This window comes from Clytia hemisphaerica, unplaced genomic scaffold, assembly GCF_902728285.1.
Source record: "Clytia hemisphaerica strain Z4C2 unplaced genomic scaffold, Clytia hemisphaerica genome assembly, whole genome shotgun sequence".
NCBI lineage: Eukaryota > Metazoa > Cnidaria > Hydrozoa > Leptothecata > Clytiidae > Clytia > Clytia hemisphaerica.
The window spans coordinates 284,649-303,394 of NW_027103858.1; the positions used below are offsets into that span (position 1 = coordinate 284,649).

At 34.5% G+C, this 18,746-nt stretch overlaps 2 protein-coding genes across 2 annotated transcripts in view; one reads left to right on the forward strand and one right to left on the reverse strand.

The window, feature by feature from the left end:
* LOC136808287 (calcium-dependent secretion activator 1-like) overlaps positions 1-12,256 on the forward strand; it is a 34,790-nt gene extending 22,534 nt beyond the window's left edge. The window contains exons 17-24 of the mRNA XM_067064822.1: positions 7,542-7,698; positions 8,171-8,312; positions 8,669-8,824; positions 9,039-9,147; positions 9,496-9,537; positions 9,724-9,798; positions 10,968-11,051; positions 12,218-12,256. Of these exons, the coding sequence (XP_066920923.1) occupies positions 7,542-7,698; positions 8,171-8,312; positions 8,669-8,824; positions 9,039-9,147; positions 9,496-9,537; positions 9,724-9,798; positions 10,968-11,051; positions 12,218-12,256 (804 nt within the window). The remainder of the gene's footprint in view (positions 1-7,541; positions 7,699-8,170; positions 8,313-8,668; positions 8,825-9,038; positions 9,148-9,495; positions 9,538-9,723; positions 9,799-10,967; positions 11,052-12,217) is intronic.
* On the reverse strand, positions 163-3,479 carry LOC136808300 (uncharacterized). The gene is made up of 4 exons (XM_067064836.1): positions 3,344-3,479; positions 1,542-1,587; positions 782-1,221; positions 163-240 (listed from the first exon to the last, which is right to left on the reverse strand). Exons 1-4 carry the CDS (start codon positions 3,452-3,454, stop codon positions 163-165), a joined length of 675 nt encoding a protein of 224 aa, XP_066920937.1. The 5' UTR covers positions 3,455-3,479.
* Positions 12,257-18,746: the final 6,490 nt, after the last annotated feature.

An 18,746-nucleotide genomic window follows, 5' to 3' on the forward strand; every position in this document is an offset into this window, starting at 1 on the left:
ATATCGGAAAAAATATTGTTGCTATTGTTTTCGAAAAACCCGCGAAGCTTCTGATTGGTTAAGCGCTAAAATTCTATTGTAATGTCACGTGACTTAGGTAGGATTTCCTACCTAGCCACGGCACACTTTTCAGCAAAAGTACGCCATTTAGCCCTACTGGCTTTACAAATCTATGGTCTGTAGGTGTAATTTGGCTTTCTCGGCAACAGTATAGCAGAAAAGCGTCAAGAGTCGGATCTTCTATAGTAGAAACGAGAGAAAAGTAGAGTTATTATATCATTTTGCCATTTTTACACGCTTTTCTTTATAAGAATGGTGTTTTTCCATTTCATTATGGATATTCTGAAATTGTTAGGGATAATCACCCTAAATTATTTTTCCTTTATTCTGACCAAGATTAGGATCCAAACCCAACCTTAATCTAACATGTAATACATACATCAGCGAAAATTTGGTTTTTTTGTGAAACCTTTCAGCATTGCTAGAGGGTAATTGACAATTTACAGGTAAGATGCTCTAAAAATCGGCATTGATTCTTAGGTTCAGTTGTAAAATTCCATGATGGTGGTATCCTTTCCTAGCATAGTCTTAATTTATTGGCCAATTTTATCATATCATATTTTATCTTATCATAAATATTTTTATAAAGTATATCCTTAAATAAAAAAACGTGTACTAGGACTCAAAAGTGCTCAAAAAATAAAAACTGTGTCATATAATTTCACACTAGCGTCTACAAAAAATTTGTAATTTTTAGATGACTAACGGTTCCATCACATACCGGGTGCCAGGGATCTCCGGCGTAAATCTTAACGTCGTAGAACTGTGTTGCGTTGAAGTTGTTATGATATTGCTCTTCAATCCCGTCTACGGAGACGCTATATCTGTACAACCCTCCGCTTACGTATCTTTGACGTATCTCTACATCGTACGCTTTGTTCATCTGAATATCATATTTGCTGTAAGCAAGAATAGTTGGTACGTTTCCGTGAATGGCCAGGCCGGTGGTAGTTGTGGCGTCCCCAGAGTGAATATACACTCCTGGTATCCGGGTTCCTGGTGCTCCGATATTTTCACCTTCCGTAAAATGAATGAGAGAGCACCATATTTTCGTCGGATCAACAGTATTGACTGAATTCAGCTTGAACGTGAATTGGACAATGTATTCGGGTGATATGACGGGGATCACTCCTTTTAAGTTGCCAACTGTTAATACTTCTTCTGTGAACAAAAAATGCGAAGTGAATAAAAACGTTGCTGTATTTCTCAGATGTTTTTTTGTAAGGACAACTATATAAGAACATAAGGCTTCGAGTACCAAAATGTTGAGCATAAGTTAAGAACATTTTATGAACATCCTATGAACATTTTTAGGCTTGAGAATTTATGAACAGGCTTCGAAAATCTAAGATGTTCTTGTAAAAAAGTCTAAACCATCCTAATGGGAAACTGTCTAATGTTTTGAGTTCCTATTGTGTTTCGGTAAACACAATGGTACTGTTTGAGATTATATACGAACTTTATGGAAAGAAACCTGCTACCTTGAATGATTGTTTGAGGCATGACTCCGTGGTTGTTCGGTGGTATCTAGAAATAACATACATGCATGCAACTTCTTGTTAGACTTGTATTCTTGTATTCTTGTAAATTGTCACTTCACAATCAAAAGAAACAGTACTTTTTTACCAATACTGCTTGTTTCATATATCATTGTTGCATTCTGCATGAGTTAGATTATTAAAAAGGAAACTTAGATATCCGAGCTATAAAATGATGTGAACTTCACAAAGTGAGAAGAACTCGAACATAGTTTACGTGCTTTTCTCTTCTGTTCAAGCCTTCTTATATTCAAAGGTTTTGTTTTCAAATAAGAGTGATATCGTTTGCTCACTCATCAACTTTAATTTACAAGCTTTTTGGACCTACCCCGGTGGGGTAGAGGTCCTATAAATTAACCTGTGTTCGTTCGTCCGTCCGTCCGTCCGTTCGTTCGTTCGTTCGTCTGTTACCAACTTACCAACTCAGGATTGAATCATAGGAATCCTTTGATTTTTGGTACAAAGGTGCAAAATGGTGGTGGGCAAAATGTGACGGAGCCCGATTTTCAAGAAAAAAAGTTTTTGGGCAAATTTGGGCCAAAAAACGGCTAAAAAACGGGTTTTTTGGACTTTGTGAAATATTGGATCATTGTTTTTTTCTGATTTTTTGCATGAAAGTAGGGTACCATCGTAGGTAAAAGATGGCTCAAGCAGATTTTTGCATAAAAATTTTTTTATTTATTTTTCATTATTTAATTTTTTGAAACATGTTTATCTATAAGAATCACTATTAATAAGCATACATCAATGTTCTTAGTTAAATTACTCATTTTTTTTATGAGATAGATGTTTTTTTTGCTCATGAGGGCTTACTTTTGAAGAATGTGTGTGTTTAGACATGAAATTTTGGTTGCTTGGCGTGTTTTTATAGAAAAACTGGCCAAATTCGATATTTTTTTATAAGCACATTATCAATTACTTGGGTATTAGCTTTTCTCGAGATTAGCTCTTTTGTTCTTTATGACTTTTTGCACAAAGATGCATAACTATAAACCCTCGAATGTGACGGAGCTCGATTTTTGGGAAAAAATTTTTTGGGTAAATTTCAGCTAAAAAACGGCTAAAAAAAGGGTTTTTTGGACTTTGTGAATTATTGGATCATTGTTTTTTCTGATTTTTTGCATGAAAGTAGATAAAAGATGGCTCAAGCAGATTTTTGTAAAAAAAGAATTTTTCAGCTCAAAAAACGCATCTTTATCTATAAGAATCACTATCAATAAGCATACATCAATGTTCTTAGCCAAATAACTCAATTTTTTGATGAGATAGATGTGTTTTTTTGCTCACGAAGAATATAAAAGAATATTTAAAGAGCATGAAATTTTGGTTTTTAAACGTTTTTTCTATCAGAAGAAAACTACTAATTTTAATAGATCGTCACTATTTGTGTTTTGAATGATTTTTTAATGGTCATGCTCACGTAGATATCAATTATATATGTGTTAAATGCATAACCAGGTAGGTCCATAAAAGTATCACTTGTTCACATTGGATTGACACGGATGTGGAGCAAGATTGGTCAGAAAGAGGAAAAGAAAAACATCTTTTTGCTTATATCCGCATAAAATAGCAATAGGCAGACACTGTCCTGATATGAAATATGTGTCTGATGAAACGGGAACACTTATGTAAAAATAAAACCTTTAAGAAAAAGAGGAGGATTAAAAATTAGAAGCCAAGCTTTTTCCTTTTATTAGTATGAGGGATTGATGTGGTTTAGGTGCAGAAAATATTTCTCTTTTTACCTTCTTTTTGCATTTTGTGGACAAAACTTCAATACCATTTGTCAAAAGCCCAAACATCAGCCACCAAATAAATGTTTTAATCCAATTGTCTTTGACTTGTTGAAACACCATTTTTACAGTATATTCACTTTCATCCTTACCTGAATCAAAAATTTATATATTAAAAGACTGGAAAACTTTTTTATTTCTTCATTCGTGAAATACATACCCTGTCCAGGAGATTTTGATTTAAAACATCTTTTAGGGAATTAATATCGGACCCAGCATCAGATCCATTAAAATAATTTCACGAACAGACGAATCGTTTCTTTTGGTAAGAATTCAGATCTTTGGTGGAAAAAGCTATCACAGACTATAAGAATTTTACAGACTTTTATAAAACTCCACCCTGTAGTATTTTCACTGTTGTACGAAAATTCCAACATTTTGACTGATAATACTATTGATAATACTATATTGATAATAATATTGATTGAAGAAAAGTTTTCGGAATTTTTGTTTCCAATATGAATGTCGGATACAACGTTTGAAGTCAAAAAGTTATTTTGATATTTTCGATTCATACACTTGAACAAAATACTGTATAGAATCAATAATCTTCAATATGTTGATATGAATTCATAATACAACGTCTTGAGATTTTGCGATTTGAATGCTCGTTTCTTCATCAATTTCGATAGCTTTAATTCTGGACTGTTTTTCTGATCAAACCATTCACCTTTTTCAATTTCTCTCTTGACAACCAAGTCCTAATTCTATCAAGTTAAACAATTTTGATTATATTCGGGAAAAACGAATAATTTAACACCAAAGTTAACATAATTGTATTACTTGTACCAACCTTTTATCCCGGTTTCTAAACTATGTGAAACTTTTTCATATCGGTCGTAAATAAATATTACGCGACATGTATATCCCCTTAAAATTTTGGTAGTTTTGCTTATGTTTTAACCTTGGTATAAGGACATGTTTTTTTTTTGACTGTACCAAAATGCCGATTTTCAACCAACCCGGTTCAAATCGGCACTAACAGAGACAGCTGAACCCTTTCTGATCGTTATTCAAAAATAAAAAAATAGATTAGTAGCTCTGTCCGATACTTTTTGTCCGATCTTAATAGCTTTTATGGAACTTAAGATATTTTGGATATTGCTTGTTGAATCCGGAGTATTTCAGGATGAAAAAAATCATAGTCTATTTCGGATTTATAAAGTCGGCTCTATATTTGGCCTTTGTCGTGTCCAATTTATATACGAAACTTATATCAGGGTGTAGCTAAAGGATTGAATTTTCACATCGACCTCTTTTTTTTGGAAAAAACCGGAGGAAAATGGGATCAAATTGATCATTTTTGAAATCTAGGTGCTAATTTCAATCGTATATATTTTCCTGACAAGTCTATCTATCGGGGAGGTGATTTGAGATTTTTGTTTAGGGAGTGGTCAGAAAGTATCTACTAGGGGGGGGGGTGGAGGATTCTAGGGGGGGGGGTTCCAAAATTTTTTCAAGGGTTTAGGGGGGGGTTCAAATTTTTTTTGAGGGTTTAGGGGGGGGGGGTCCCAAATCTTTTGGGCAACTCAAGAGAAAATGTAGGAAGTCTAATTTCATAGTTTTACGTTTCAAGATTTCAAAAATTTTTCGGCCTGACGGCCGACAACTCAGAATTTATTTTATGTCACATATGTACATGTCATACTAACATTATTTGGGCATCATCGCCTTGCCCTTTTGGTTTGTAGCATTGAGCTAAATGAGGGAAGTAGATTAGTGGCTTTCACAGCTCATCAGAGTGGTTTGAAAAAGTACTTTTTAGAAAGAAATTTGTCAAAACAAAGTGTCTTTTAGCTAAAATGGTGGTGAAAAACATCGACATTTTCTCCCGTCGGCGCAAACCATGGTTGTGCCTCCTTAGTCTCTACTAATATGTTATAAATTATATACACAGAGCTTTGACAGACCCCAGGGACCTGAAAATATAGGTTTATAGGGAAATTTCAAACTCAGAGAATTTTATTTTTCAGACTCCTTTTCAGAATAGCTTGTATTTTAGGGTCTCGAGTACCTGATCTTCAAAATTTTCTCCCTTCGGGGCCAACCATGGTGGCCCCTCAGGATATTTGAGTAATTGAGTAATGTCTCTGTAATGTAGGGAGATTATGTATCAGGGTAAATAAGCCGTAATTTTCTCCCAAAACTTTGGGAAACTCAGAGAAAATAACTCGTTGATTCTTATTTTAACCCTGGACTATTCCTATAGGAGATCTACCGTTTTGATTGACGTTTACACCACGGGTTTTTTTCTTTTGTTTACTTCAGAGAAATTCCGTCGTAACCATGGAAATCGACGGAAAAAATCCCGTGGTGTAAACGTCAATCAAAATGGTAGATCTCCTAAAGGACTATACTCAACTTTACAGGGCTAAACTATCTCCCTTACCTAATTTTGACATAAAAAAACTGTCATACAAACAAATAATACTCTTTGTACCGCATCTGTATGAATTCTTTTTTTGCGTAAAAATTTTTCTAGTGGGGGGGGGGGGGGTGCGAAAAAATATTGGGCCTTATGAGGGGGGGTTCGAAATTTTTTTCCAGGCTAGGGGAGGGGGTGCGAAAGTATTTTGGGATTTTTCAAAATATCCTCCACTCCCCCCTAGTAGATACTTTCTGACCACTCCCTTAGTTGATAAGAAAGGAACAAACTAAAGAAAACAGGAATTGTTAAAATGAGTGAAAAATGATTAAAAAAGTCGTGATGATTGTTTTGATCAATTACTCCTCAGGCTATTTTATGATTTTAGGCTACCTCAGGCATGCATAGAAACCTCCTCAGGACCGAATAATGAGTCATGGAGTGAGATATGATCCAAAACACTCCATGATTAATTAATCCTGAAATACTCCGAATTTAGAAATTTCAAATAGCTCATTTTAAAGCCCTTCCCAAATCTCAATACATATCAAAATTTTGGGAAAATTCGTCATGCGAATGACGAAATAATTAAAATAAAGTGATTTTCACGATTTTCGAAAACCTGATTTTGGTAGAGTCAAAAAAAAACATGTCCATAACTTGTCTCCCTTAAGTTTCCTTATCCTCATTAGTGAAAGTTTGTTCCAAAACTAATGGCAGTCCGTATTTTCAAATAATCCTCTTGAGGGGCAAAAGATATAACTGCTTAGTAACACCACGCTGGAAGGGTAAATTAGAGTGGCTTTATATAATCTTTGTAGAATTTTCTAAAAATTTGAAAAGAAAAACAAATTCTACTTGGCCAAAAACATTCATCATATACTTTTCTGAAACTTTGAACCCCGCCGGGATACATGTATTCAGATTTTCATATTTCTTGTAGGGTTTAGATTGTAAACTTTTATCATTATTATTGTTATTATTCCGGTCAAAAGTTACTTTGAGCTATTATCTTTATCCTCTCATAAGGAATGTTTGAAAAAGTACTAACTGCCAATTTTTTTTTTTTTTTTGGAACAGACTTTAGGACCATGTACGGACGTAATGGTTCCGTTTCGCTCCGAAGCGAAATGAAGCCATTCTATTGTTAAAAATTGAATTCAACCAATAGAATCATTTGTTTCATTCGCTCCGAAATTTAACCTTGAACCAATCTTCATTTCGTTTCGGAGCGAAAAGGCATCGTTCCGTGTGAACGTGGTCTAATTCGTCAAGATGGGTATTTTTTTTCCTTCTGAATGCCGTATTTTGATTGAAAAGGGACTCATTCGGGTCGAAGTCGAATCAATGATATTCAAAATTCAAAAGCTCAAAAACTGTCTAATTTTTCAATTTTAGATTTGTGGCTTGTTTTTACCAAACTGGTTGGTCATTGTCTTATTCTATTTCAAGATTCTTTCAAAACCATGAGGATATTTATCTAACATTCTTACGTCAAAACTTTAGCGGGAGTAATAGAAGCCGTCGATATTACCAGCCCGACTCAACTATCCTCATTGTCCTTAAGGTTGCGGCTTGAATCTCTTAAATAGAGAGCTAGTCACCCAGTTCTCTTTTTTCGGATTTCGTTGCACGGTCAGGCCAAATTTGGTTGAGCCGAACCTTCTCTATGTTGACAATTTTCTCAACTTTCAGAGCTTAAAAAGAGCTCCACGCAATACCCCATCTCTCTGAGATCGTCACATTTAAATTAAGCGTTTAACAATTTCTTATTTTCTTGTCCAGGCATTGGCATGGTACAACGAGTTGATGATGGAACACACGGAGATCTTTTGGTCATTGTTCGCAGTCGATATGGATGATTCTTTGGATGTTCAACCACGCGATACGTGGGATAGTTTCGCACTTTTCCAAATGCTCAATAATTACCTGAGAATGGAATGTAAGGTTTTTATTCACGATATCCACCATTGCAATGTTTTCCACGGACCAAACAGCTGACGTATTGACTGATTTTACGTCACTACAACCAATCAGCTGTTGGGTCCGTGATGAAATGTCAGAAGACATTGCAATGGCGCATATCATGAATTAATTATTTTTGTCCACCAAATCTGCACCTTTATACGTTTAATACTCCTTTGCTAAGTGTTTTTCCATCAAAAACCTTTGGCTTATTACAAACCTTAAAACTTTTCTCAAAACTAAAAAATGGAGTCAAGGCATGCTTACTTTGATGCGACCATGTAACTTTGGACGAATTTAAAGAGCTTTATTTTCAGAGAGGTGTGTTTTAGATTGGTCTATACTGTACACAACGTCACAAAAGTTTTAATTCACTGACTGCCGAAATAAGCTTTTACATGGTAATTCGTTAGAAAATCACCTGTAACTCACTCCTCTTTTTCTTCCAGCTCCATTACGCGGCGGGAAGTTCCATGAACATTTGACGGAGAAATTTGCACCGCTTGTTGTTCGTTACATCGATCTTATGGAATCTTCCATCGCGCGGTCTGTCGATAAAGGATTTCAAAGGGAAAATTACCATCCTGTAGGGTAAGAAATATGATTGATACTTTCTCCAATCAGAAACTGATTAAAGGATAAAAACATTCATTGAAGAGAGGTGACCTGTGTTACCATTTAGAAATAGCTCAGTTTATTGTTTATCTAACTAAATAGTACACATATTACCCTCATCTGTCGAGATGGCAAAATCACGTATATAAATCGCAACTTTCATGCAACCCCTTTCAAAGATCAGACTCCTTTTTCAAGAAAAATCGGTGTAGCTTATAAATTTAAAAGAATGGCGGTAGTCAATTGTTAGTAAGCAATGGCTAAAATCAGAGTATACCAGATCCTTTTCATTATAAATCTTCTCAAGTGACTTCCACGATTTTGTTATTCAGACATGGTTGTGCGACAAGTGAAGATATCTTTTGGAAACTTCGGTCATTACAAACGTTCATACACGACCTTCATTGGCCAGACGAAGTGTTCGCTGACCATATGATGAATCGCTTGAAACTGATGGCTGCTGATATGACCACGGCTTGTCTTGATAGGTAAATGGAGAATTTAAGACTTTTTCTCCTAAATGTAGTTTCGAGCTCAGTCTAGTTTTTTAGTCATCCAGTATCTCTGCGAGAACAATAGACGGGTGACGACTGGCATAATACAAACATAAGAATAGTCCCTTCCTCCGCCTAATATTTTTTAAACCCTAGAGGTAGATTTCTCCCTCAATAACCATTCTTTTATTCATACTTTTGTTCTTAGGATTTTAATTGACATGGAAAGGGCGTTGATGGGCGGTGTGAATTTGGATTATATTGTACCGCCCTCAGTCTGTGTTATGATCAACGTTATTGATTATGCTGATGAGCAGGTGACATTTTAATTTTAATTTTCAAGTCATTAGGGGTGTACAATTGGCGAAAAAAGGTTAACCTTTCACTCGACTCGCAATGAACTAAAGGATTAAACAGGATTAAATAAATTTATTTCTTGCTTAATTTATTTACACAAGAATATCTCAGAGAGCTCCTGGATATTCTAATCACCACACTGTTCCTAATTCTTTCAGTCCATGCTTTGTAAAAAACTTTGATACTTTTGGAATAAAAAATTCACATTTTTCGGAAGTCTAAGCGAACAGTTATCCCCATTTCCCTTACAAAGCAAAAATTTTGCTAAGATTGGAGGGTTTAACTCTTGTTATTTTCGATCATTTCAGTCGACGATTTTATGCACCAGTGAACAAAATGGAACAGAAGAGGTAAATGGCGACGCTCCACACGTTTTTATAAGAACAAGCTAAATAAGAAGATTCTTAAATCCTTGTCTTTATCCATGCCCTCCTTTTAATTTTGAACTCACATCTCAATTTTCTAAGACTTAGATCTGCAACAGAAACTCGATTTGCTCAATAAATCTACATGACGTGTACGACTTTGACTTTTAGTACAAATACCATGGCAACATCAATGAAGTCGTTGAGAATGCAAAGCAAGCCAGCATCAAGATGGTCGTCGATAAGGTATGTCAATAGAGCCTATATGATTGAGCTGGTTAAACCTACTGGAGAGATGGTTGAAGAGACTTTTCCTTTCATACTTTGTATTTCACTCTTCGTTCCACTCAACATATAACAGTTAGAATTGTCACTCTTATGACAGTGTCATACATATATAACAGTTAGAATTGTCACTCTTATGACAATGTCATACATATATAACAGTTAGAATTGTCACTCTTATGACAGTGTCATACATATATAACAGTTAGAATTGTCACTCTTATGACAGTGTCATACATATATAACAGTTAGAATTGTCACTCTTATGACAGTGTCATACATATATAACAGTTAGAATTGTCACTCTTATGACAATGTCATACATATAAACAGTTAGAATTGTCACTCTTATGACAGTGTCATACATATATAACAGTTAGAATTGTCACTCTTATGACAGTGTCATACATATATAACAGTTTAGAATTGTCACTCTATGACAGTGTCATACATCATAAACAGTTAGAATTGTCACTCTTATGACAGTGTCATACATATATAACAGTTAGAATTGTCACTCTTATGACAGTGTCATACATATATAACAGTTAGAATTGTCACTCTTATGACAGTGTCATACATATATAACAGTTAGAATTGTCACTCTTATGACAGTGTCATACATATATAACAGTTAGGAAGAAAAAGAAAGAAAACGAGTTTTTGTATCCTTTGGAAAAATAGATCTATCATAAAATGTTTTTGCCAGAAAAGAATGTGCTGGTTTTATTTCGTTGTTAAAAAGATTCAATATAAGTATATGCACTATTTCGATCTTTACAAGCTCTTCTTTGGGTCCTAAGTAAGTAAGCTCCTCTTTCGATAGCTATCTACCCGAAGGTAGGGGAGGGCGCCACCCTTTCTCCCTGAATTGCTCCACTTACCCTTGATCATTCTCTTAATTGCTGGACATCAAGCAGAGATGCATCAAATACCACTTTTGTACTGAGTACGAATCTTTGGTATGACCCGGTAGAGGATTGAACCCACCTTGAGCACCGTAGCCGGATGCTCTACCACTGCACTACGGTCGTGTCCTAATTCAATAATAATAAAAAAGATTTAACAACAAATCTAAATCACTTTTTCAAAAGTAAAACTTAACGTTTCTCTTTCATTTCAATTTCCAGTTGAGTGTATGCTTGAACGATTTATTAAAGAAACTTTCGCGATACGATCAAGGAACCATTTCTTCCAAATTCTTCAATCTTCTGGTAAGTTTGTAACTTCTTTACTGTCTTCTCAGGCTGGCACCCGACGCTGTTTCATAATCCATTTACTGAATGTTAAATGAACATAGTTTTGACGTTATGTGCCGGTGGAATGGCTAAAACTCGTTACTTTCGTTATACGTGTCTTTCGCTAGCCCCAAAGAAAGTCGAAATACCAACCCATACCTAGTCCCGGAAAGGCGTTGGCACTTCACTTCGGAAGAGTTTGTTCCTTTATAGACCTTTTTAAAGATAATATTAAAACTTAAGCAGTATGGTATTAAATTGGGCTTTAATATCGTGAAAGCTTTAATTTAGCCGTCGGCAATTAGGTGTAAAAACAGAGTGCATTTCTCGGATGCAGAATTGTTTACTTCTTATTTAGAATAGAACAAGACGACTTGAAGTCGAAAATTTCGCCAAATATTTGCAAAAAGTATGCTAAAATGCTGGCTCTGAAAAAGCTGTTAAGAAAATTACGAGGTGGACTAGAAAAAAAGGTTTAGGTCGAGTCATGAGAAATGATTCGGACACGGTCATTTTTTATGATGAATAAGGGAGGCTGAACCATATTAAAACTGCTGCAACCAGTAGTCCCCTGTCTACCTTGTAAGAACTAATTACCTAAAAGTATATCCCCAGCTATCAAAAGTTATTGATTTGATTTTTATAAAGTATATGCTTATAAGAAAAATAAATGTGCTCAGATTGTGCGTCATCCCTTGTTTACTTTGTAAAAACTAATTACCGAAGGGTATATCACCGTGTTTCAAGAGTTATTGATTAGATACTTAGTAAATGCTTATAAGAAAAATAAATATGCTCAAATTGTGCGTCATCCCTCGTTTACTTTGTAAAGTAAATGCTTATAAGAAAAATAAACATTCTCGTATTGTGCATTGTCCCCTGTTTACTTTGTAAGAACTACTCTCGGGTACCTAATAGCCGTCCCCCGGCTAATTAATTTTTCGAAAATTTTCTACCCAGGACATTCTTATTCCACCCCTCCCGCTTATTAATTTTTGGGAAAATGTTTTTGAAAGTTCCCCCATTACCGAAAAGTATATCACCGTGTTTTAAAAGTTATTGATTAGATTCTTATAAGGTAGATGCCTATATGATAAATAAAATGTTCCCACATATTATGCCATCCTTTGTTTCTTTTGTAGGAACTGATATCAGAAAGGTATATTGTCCATACCATCTAACTGCTAAGCTTTTCAACCAAATCCTCTTTATTTTAAACGCATAATAACCACTCTCTGTTTTTCATTTACGCATGTCAAGTAGAACATTCATAAGAAAAAAATAAAAGAATCAAGTGTTTGTTTAAAGTACGATGAAGATGAGCAAATAACGTCTTATATTTATTATTTTTCTTTTTGAAAAAAAAAGTCCACAATATTTATGCATGGTGAGTGTGACCGAGGAAAGGTAGAAAAACAAATTAAATTTAGTGAGTTTGTCCACCGTATCGAGTACTTTCGTTTTCTAATTTTTTTTCCGATGACACCAACACCGCCGCCGCCGCGAAAGGCTATCGTAATACTTTCGCTAGGCGAAATTAATAATCTGAACTTATTCACCCCCGAATTAACCTGAATACCTATTCAAAAACTCATTCTGAGGAATATGAATATAAAGAATAGGACTGAGAAAAAAGGATACACTATCGATTACAGCGAGGCAGAGCGTTCGGCTATGCAAAAGACTTGGTACAAAGTACAAAGTGGTACTTCCTCTCTCTTTGACGTTCAGCAATTAAAAAGAAGGGAATTTTTCAGGGAAGATTCTAGAAGATTAAATATAGATTGTTCAAAAAAAACAAAACTCATAAACAGCAAGGAACATCAAATGCTTACGTTTATCCTTATCGAACGCCCAAATTTTCTATTTTTTTCTACAATCATGGACGAAAATTGTGAGACAATCAGTTTTTTAGTGCCTAAATCTCTCTAAATCCTAAAATAATATAAAGTAAATCTCTATTGTCTTCATAGAAAATCGAAAAGCAGCGGTAAATTTCTCATTTCAATATAATTCAATCTAACGGAAACCACATTGAACGATTCAGTGAATCGTGTGAATGAAGTATTTTGAGAATCTACTGCTCATTTTCAAAACCGGATCATTACATTATGAATTGTAGATTCATTGAGAGGAAATCTGAAACGAGGGGTAGGCCGAAAAGAACTCGTGCATATTCTACCAAACATGAATAAAATTTATGAGTAGTAAATTATGGAGTAATTGTGTCCGCTTAAAAGATTAAAAGATCCACTGGTAACCTAAAAAACGCTTTTAAAATATAACCCTGCCGCAAAAGTAAAGTATTAGCCTATTTTATAATGATATGAACCCTCCTTATTGGGGATGGGTCCTACTCCTTACGAAGTAGGAATTCCTCCCTTTTCAAGTTGGAACGCTTAGCGCTATCCAGACACCACTGGTTCTGTGCACACGAGACACAGATACCATGATGCATAGTGATGACACTCGAGCTACGTGGGAGAGCATATAGCTTCACAGGCGCAGAACGGGATGAGTGACACACCATAATGTCTGACATCACCCACTCACTCTCTTGTATCAGAGAGTAGTGCGTGGTACCCAATTCCCCTCACATGGTACTCTCGGGTGCCTAATAAACGTACATGTACGTTTATTTTTTTCGTGTCAAATTTCCCGCCTATACGCACCTTATTAGGAACTGTACGTTTATTTATTCTGAAGAATTTTCCCGCCTGTACGTTTATTCCTTCCTGTACGTTTATTTATTTTCACCCAATATCGCCCAATTCATACTGCAAAAATTTGTTATTTTTTGTTCAAGTAAGATATGCTAAAAGGCCGTTAATTACATTCGAACCTATTGTGGGAGATTTCGAGTGTTACAAGAGTAAATTCGAACGTTTTGCTTATTTAGTACTTGTCATTGATCTATAAGAGATATACCTGTATACTTAGGTCAGTCGTTTCGACCTGGATGTTCTACTTTTGAGAAATTGGTAGATTATTCCCTGTACGTTTATTTTAGCTCTGATTTCTCGCCTGTACGTTTATTTCAGCCTGTACGTTTATTAATTCCAATTTTATTCTCTCCCCCGTACGTTTATTTTGGACTGTACGTTTATTAGGCACCCGAGAGTATGGGTCGAATGGGTGTGATAATACTACAGTGGGAATCGAACTCAGACCCCCCAGACGGGAGTAAGAGCGATGACCATCACATCACTACCCCTATTTTATTGGATTCTTTAATTCATGGTTTTTTTATACGCAACTGCAGTAACTTTTTATGGTTTACCACTCTTTCCCAACCTGAGACATAAGTTTGACAAGAAGAAAACAAAGGAAAGAAGTTCTTGAATTCCCAATGTCTATTGAAAGAATGACTACAAAAATTAATTTTTTCAATGTCCCCCCCTCCGTTAATTAACGAATCCTATGAAATAACCTAGTAGAGAAAAAAATTGTTTTAGGCTTAAAAGGCATAGCCACTATAATGCGCACTGAGTGGGGTAGGATTCTGCTCATTTAAAAATACACTGTTGTAGCTTGTTTTTGTCATACCTTAGTCCAAAGTTGAAATATGCCTTTGATAAAAGTATACCCCTACCAAATTACCTTGAAGAGGACGGCACGATCTTAATATTAAGACGCCAAAACAAAAGCCCAAAAATACATTTTTGGTCTCGTGGCGTAACAAGGGCCGGCGTAAAAAGGGCCAAAATTTAGCAAATTTTACCTAAGTGCAGCGTTAATTTTGACCATTTTTTCTCAATTTAAAGGATTTTTTAGGCATGATTAAAGGATGAAAACTATTTTTGTACTCTACATCCAAAACTTCACGGAAATAACGATTTGGAATTTTCAGCAGTTTAATACTGATGACATTTTAATGTAAATTTTAGTTAATACTTACTGTTTTGAAGCCTGAATAGCGATTCTCACAAGTTTCGGCGTTATTTGCGGCCCTAATTGGCGTAAGCCCAAAATTAGGCTGTAGCGGGATAAGGGAGATAAGGGCCAGCGTTAAATTAGGGCCGATATAAGTTAGTAAAATTCTTCTAAAACAGCGTAAAATATGAAAAAAAATAAAAAAATGTCTATACTTCACTTGAATAATTTCCTAGTCTTCTAAAACATTATGTTGGACACTTTAACGCCAACTAAATTTTTCTGACCTTTTGTTAGATTAACAGATTCTCAGACCCTCTCTAAGGAAAGAAAACATGATTTTTACCCAGGATATTGTCTCTAAATCTCTAATAAGATAAACAACAATTCAAAATTTGAAAAGCAGAAATTATTTCAATTTATATAACACAAAAAAACTAAAAATATTTGGAAAAATCTATGAAAATAACGTAAATGATCTTTTTCAATATATAAGCATCTATAATTTTCTAAAATAGACTATAAATCTAAATAATCATGAAACCTTTTCCGACGGATTACTTTTTTTACAGAAGGATGACACTTCAAAATAGATAACATGATCGAGGATGAAATTTTTGATGAAATAGTCAAGGACGACAATATCGACTTTGTTGTACTTTATTTAGGTAACGAATTTTTCGCGAGTTGAGAATGAGAACCAACTCTTTTACACCTCCACCTTTTCCTTTCGTGATTCTAGAGTGAATTGGCAAGAATAAACTAATCGTGAAACCAATTCAAGGTAAATCTAATTAATTTAAAGAGAACGACAAAAGGCTTGATATTGTTTTTTTTTGTTTGTTTTGTTTGTTTTTGTGACGTCAATTCTGGTTTGGAGTTCGAAAAAGAAGACGCTATAATGTTTTAACGTCAGAAAAACGTTCGAAAATAAACGTTCATAACTCAAAAGAACTTTCGTTTTCTCTTTCGAATCTTTTAAACCAATTAAAACCCGTGCTGACGTCAGCGAATATACCATGGAACTGGAACAAATCTCAGGACCCCCTATTTAGCTTTCGTCATTCTCTTTAAGGTAAGTACGTGCTCATACTAACAACAGCTCAGAAAGTCGATAAGTAAATCAAAAAACAAGTCGTATGGACTGTCGGGACTGTTCTACCTAGAGAATGTATTAAATGCATTTTATGCCTGTTCGAAATATTGCAGCCGAAGTATTTTCAGCATTCATAAAACAAAACGCAAACATGGATTTCGCAGCTTGGAAATGTAGGAATCCTTTTGAAGGGAATCTTTGCAGGGTTTAAGAGTTTGTCTAAAGAAAAATTGAAAGATCATCAAAGCAGGGGATATAAATGAACCTCTTCGAAATATATAAAAATCGTAGACAATGACAATACAGACTATTTAAGCGTGCTTAACAATCAGTTTTAAAATTGTTTTTCAAAACATGGTTTGTTTTGTCGTGCTTCTAGATGGAGTGATAAAATTTCAAAAGGCCACAAAATCTACAAATGCACAACATAGGAAATCCAACAGGCGTCTCTTTGATTGAAAAATTGAACAAATATCCTAACGGCTTAACATTCTTTTTATTATTCAAAGATTCTTAATTACAGGATCTTATCTTTCCTGATCGAAAGTTATGCTTCTATAAGTATCTTAAAGGTTTCGAGTAATTAGCATGGACAAAATACCTACAATTAAAACACAACGTGGAAAATAAATCAACTAATTTCAGTCAAATGATGATTATGGCGGACCACTTTTTATACTTCCTGCTACAGTTGATAAAATCTAAAGTCTGGAAAAATCTACAGAAAAGATATTGGAAAAATCTACAGAAAAGTTATTGGAAAAATCTCAAAAAAAAACTTTATTGTTTATGTACAAAATTTTTCTATAATAACAGTACTATTTCATAGCAATTTCAAATGCTGATCGAATTAACTTCATAAATTTTTTGATGATGAGAGGTCTTTTAAAAATTTTCTAGTTAAAAAAAATCAAATATATAAGTTATAATTTTGGAGGAAAAAATAAATTTTAAATGATAATCTATGAGAATCTATTCTATATATGTACAAAAACGACTTAGGTTTAGTTTATTTGTTTTGACGGAGACATGTAGAGAGAGTGTTTATGGGTCGGTATGTGTGTACTTTGTTATCTAAACATGCAAACACAAATAAAAGAAAACATTCGTACAAAACTATGTCATGCTAAGAAGTAGTAAGCTGGAGTTATAACCTTCAAATCTTTTAAATAAAAACAAAACACGAACAGAAAAAATCAAAATTAACTAGACATGCTTCAGACAAACATTCCATAGCAGTTAGCCCATCAAAAACATGTAGTTGATTCAAAATGATACATTTCTAGCAAGTTAGGAATAAGCAGAAAGGACGTATATACAATATGTACATCAAAAAGGATATAGAATCTATATAGGAAAGAAATCTTTAAAAAAGAATGGAAATCTAATGCCAGCTAGCCATACCTGGTAGTTAACATTTCCGTGGTGTCATTGTTGCTGATGAAAGATGCACCATGATCATTCCTACGTCGGACCACTCCGTGAAAAGGATTCCATTTCAACTCCCTTATATTTTTCATCCAAATAGGGACTGCTTTGGAAGATTTACTTTTAGAATGTCGGCGACTTTTAATTTGTAACGTTTTCCCGCAATGTTCGATCACAAGCCTAGGAAGAACGTCCTCTTTATGTGAATTTTCAAAGTAGAATCGTACACAAGATCCAGTTAATTTAACGGCTTCTTTACCGTTTCCATAAATATCAGACACATGTTGGGCTTCCCAGTATTTAATACATTTCCAGCGACTGATCTCTAGTTGTGGTCCACTCATTTGAATTTCTGAAGAAATCTCTTCAATCCAAGAATTAATTTTCCCAACACCTTCTTCACGGTCTTGCAAAGAAGGATCCATTTCTAATAAAGATCCTAAAACGTTCTCCAGGTCAACCTCGTTTTCGACTTTGGAATTAGAATGGTATCGAGCATAAGGTGGCTGGCTCATCCAACATTTGGTAACAGTACCTCCCATGTTGACCAACCAAATATATTTATCATGTGTTTATTGTACTGTTTTGTTTTTGATCGATTTCTTTAATCGTCTATTCATTCTACAACGGTAAAATATCAAGCAATTAGTATTTACAGACAAATATTATAAAGTATGTAAAGGGATTTGTTGATTTGAAAATCTGAAGTATGATACAGAAAGAATCTAAAAAACACCACATAAATTTATGCACGAATCTTACAATCTACACAATGTTATACATCATAAAAACAATAATTACAAAACCTTGCATTAAAGACATTGAGATCAATTTTCATTTAACAAAACCAATCAATATTTTAAAGCAATGAAAAGCAATTATGATGATAATGTAAGTTGAGTTAATTGACATCCTGTCATTATCAAGTTCGACCCTCGATTTAAAGGAAATCTACAGGCCGATAGCAAAAGGGTGGCAAAAGTATCATTGAAAATAACTAAGAAAGATTTTTAAGCCAAGATGTTTCAGAAATGATGTGTACTAGCAGTAAAACTTGGAGCCTTTCGATTATCTTAACTGATTATAAAAGTTTAGACATGTACTTCATAAAAGGAGTTCAAACGTCAATTATTAATTACATTTCCTGTTCCAAAAAGAAGTGCCAAAATATATTCTAATCAACACAAATGATAAAACAAGGTTCAGATAGACAGGAGATATGAGTTCAAAGCGAAAAGAAGCAGCTTGAGGACTCTATTACTACATTTCCCTTT

What these genes read in the sequence shown, in the direction of transcription:
- LOC136808300 (XM_067064836.1), bottom strand. Translation starts at nt 3,454, where the DNA reads ATGGTGTTTCAACAAGTCAAAGACAATTGGATTAAAACATTTATTTGG. An exon ending in CCACAAAATGCAAAAAGAAG is followed by an intron (nt 1,588 to 3,343) that starts GTAAAAAGAGAA and finishes TGTTATTTCTAG; the next exon opens with ATACCACCGAACAACCACGG. An exon ending in GCCTCAAACAATCATTCAAG is followed by an intron (nt 1,222 to 1,541) that starts GTAGCAGGTTTC and finishes TTTTGTTCACAG; the next exon opens with AAGAAGTATTAACAGTTGGC.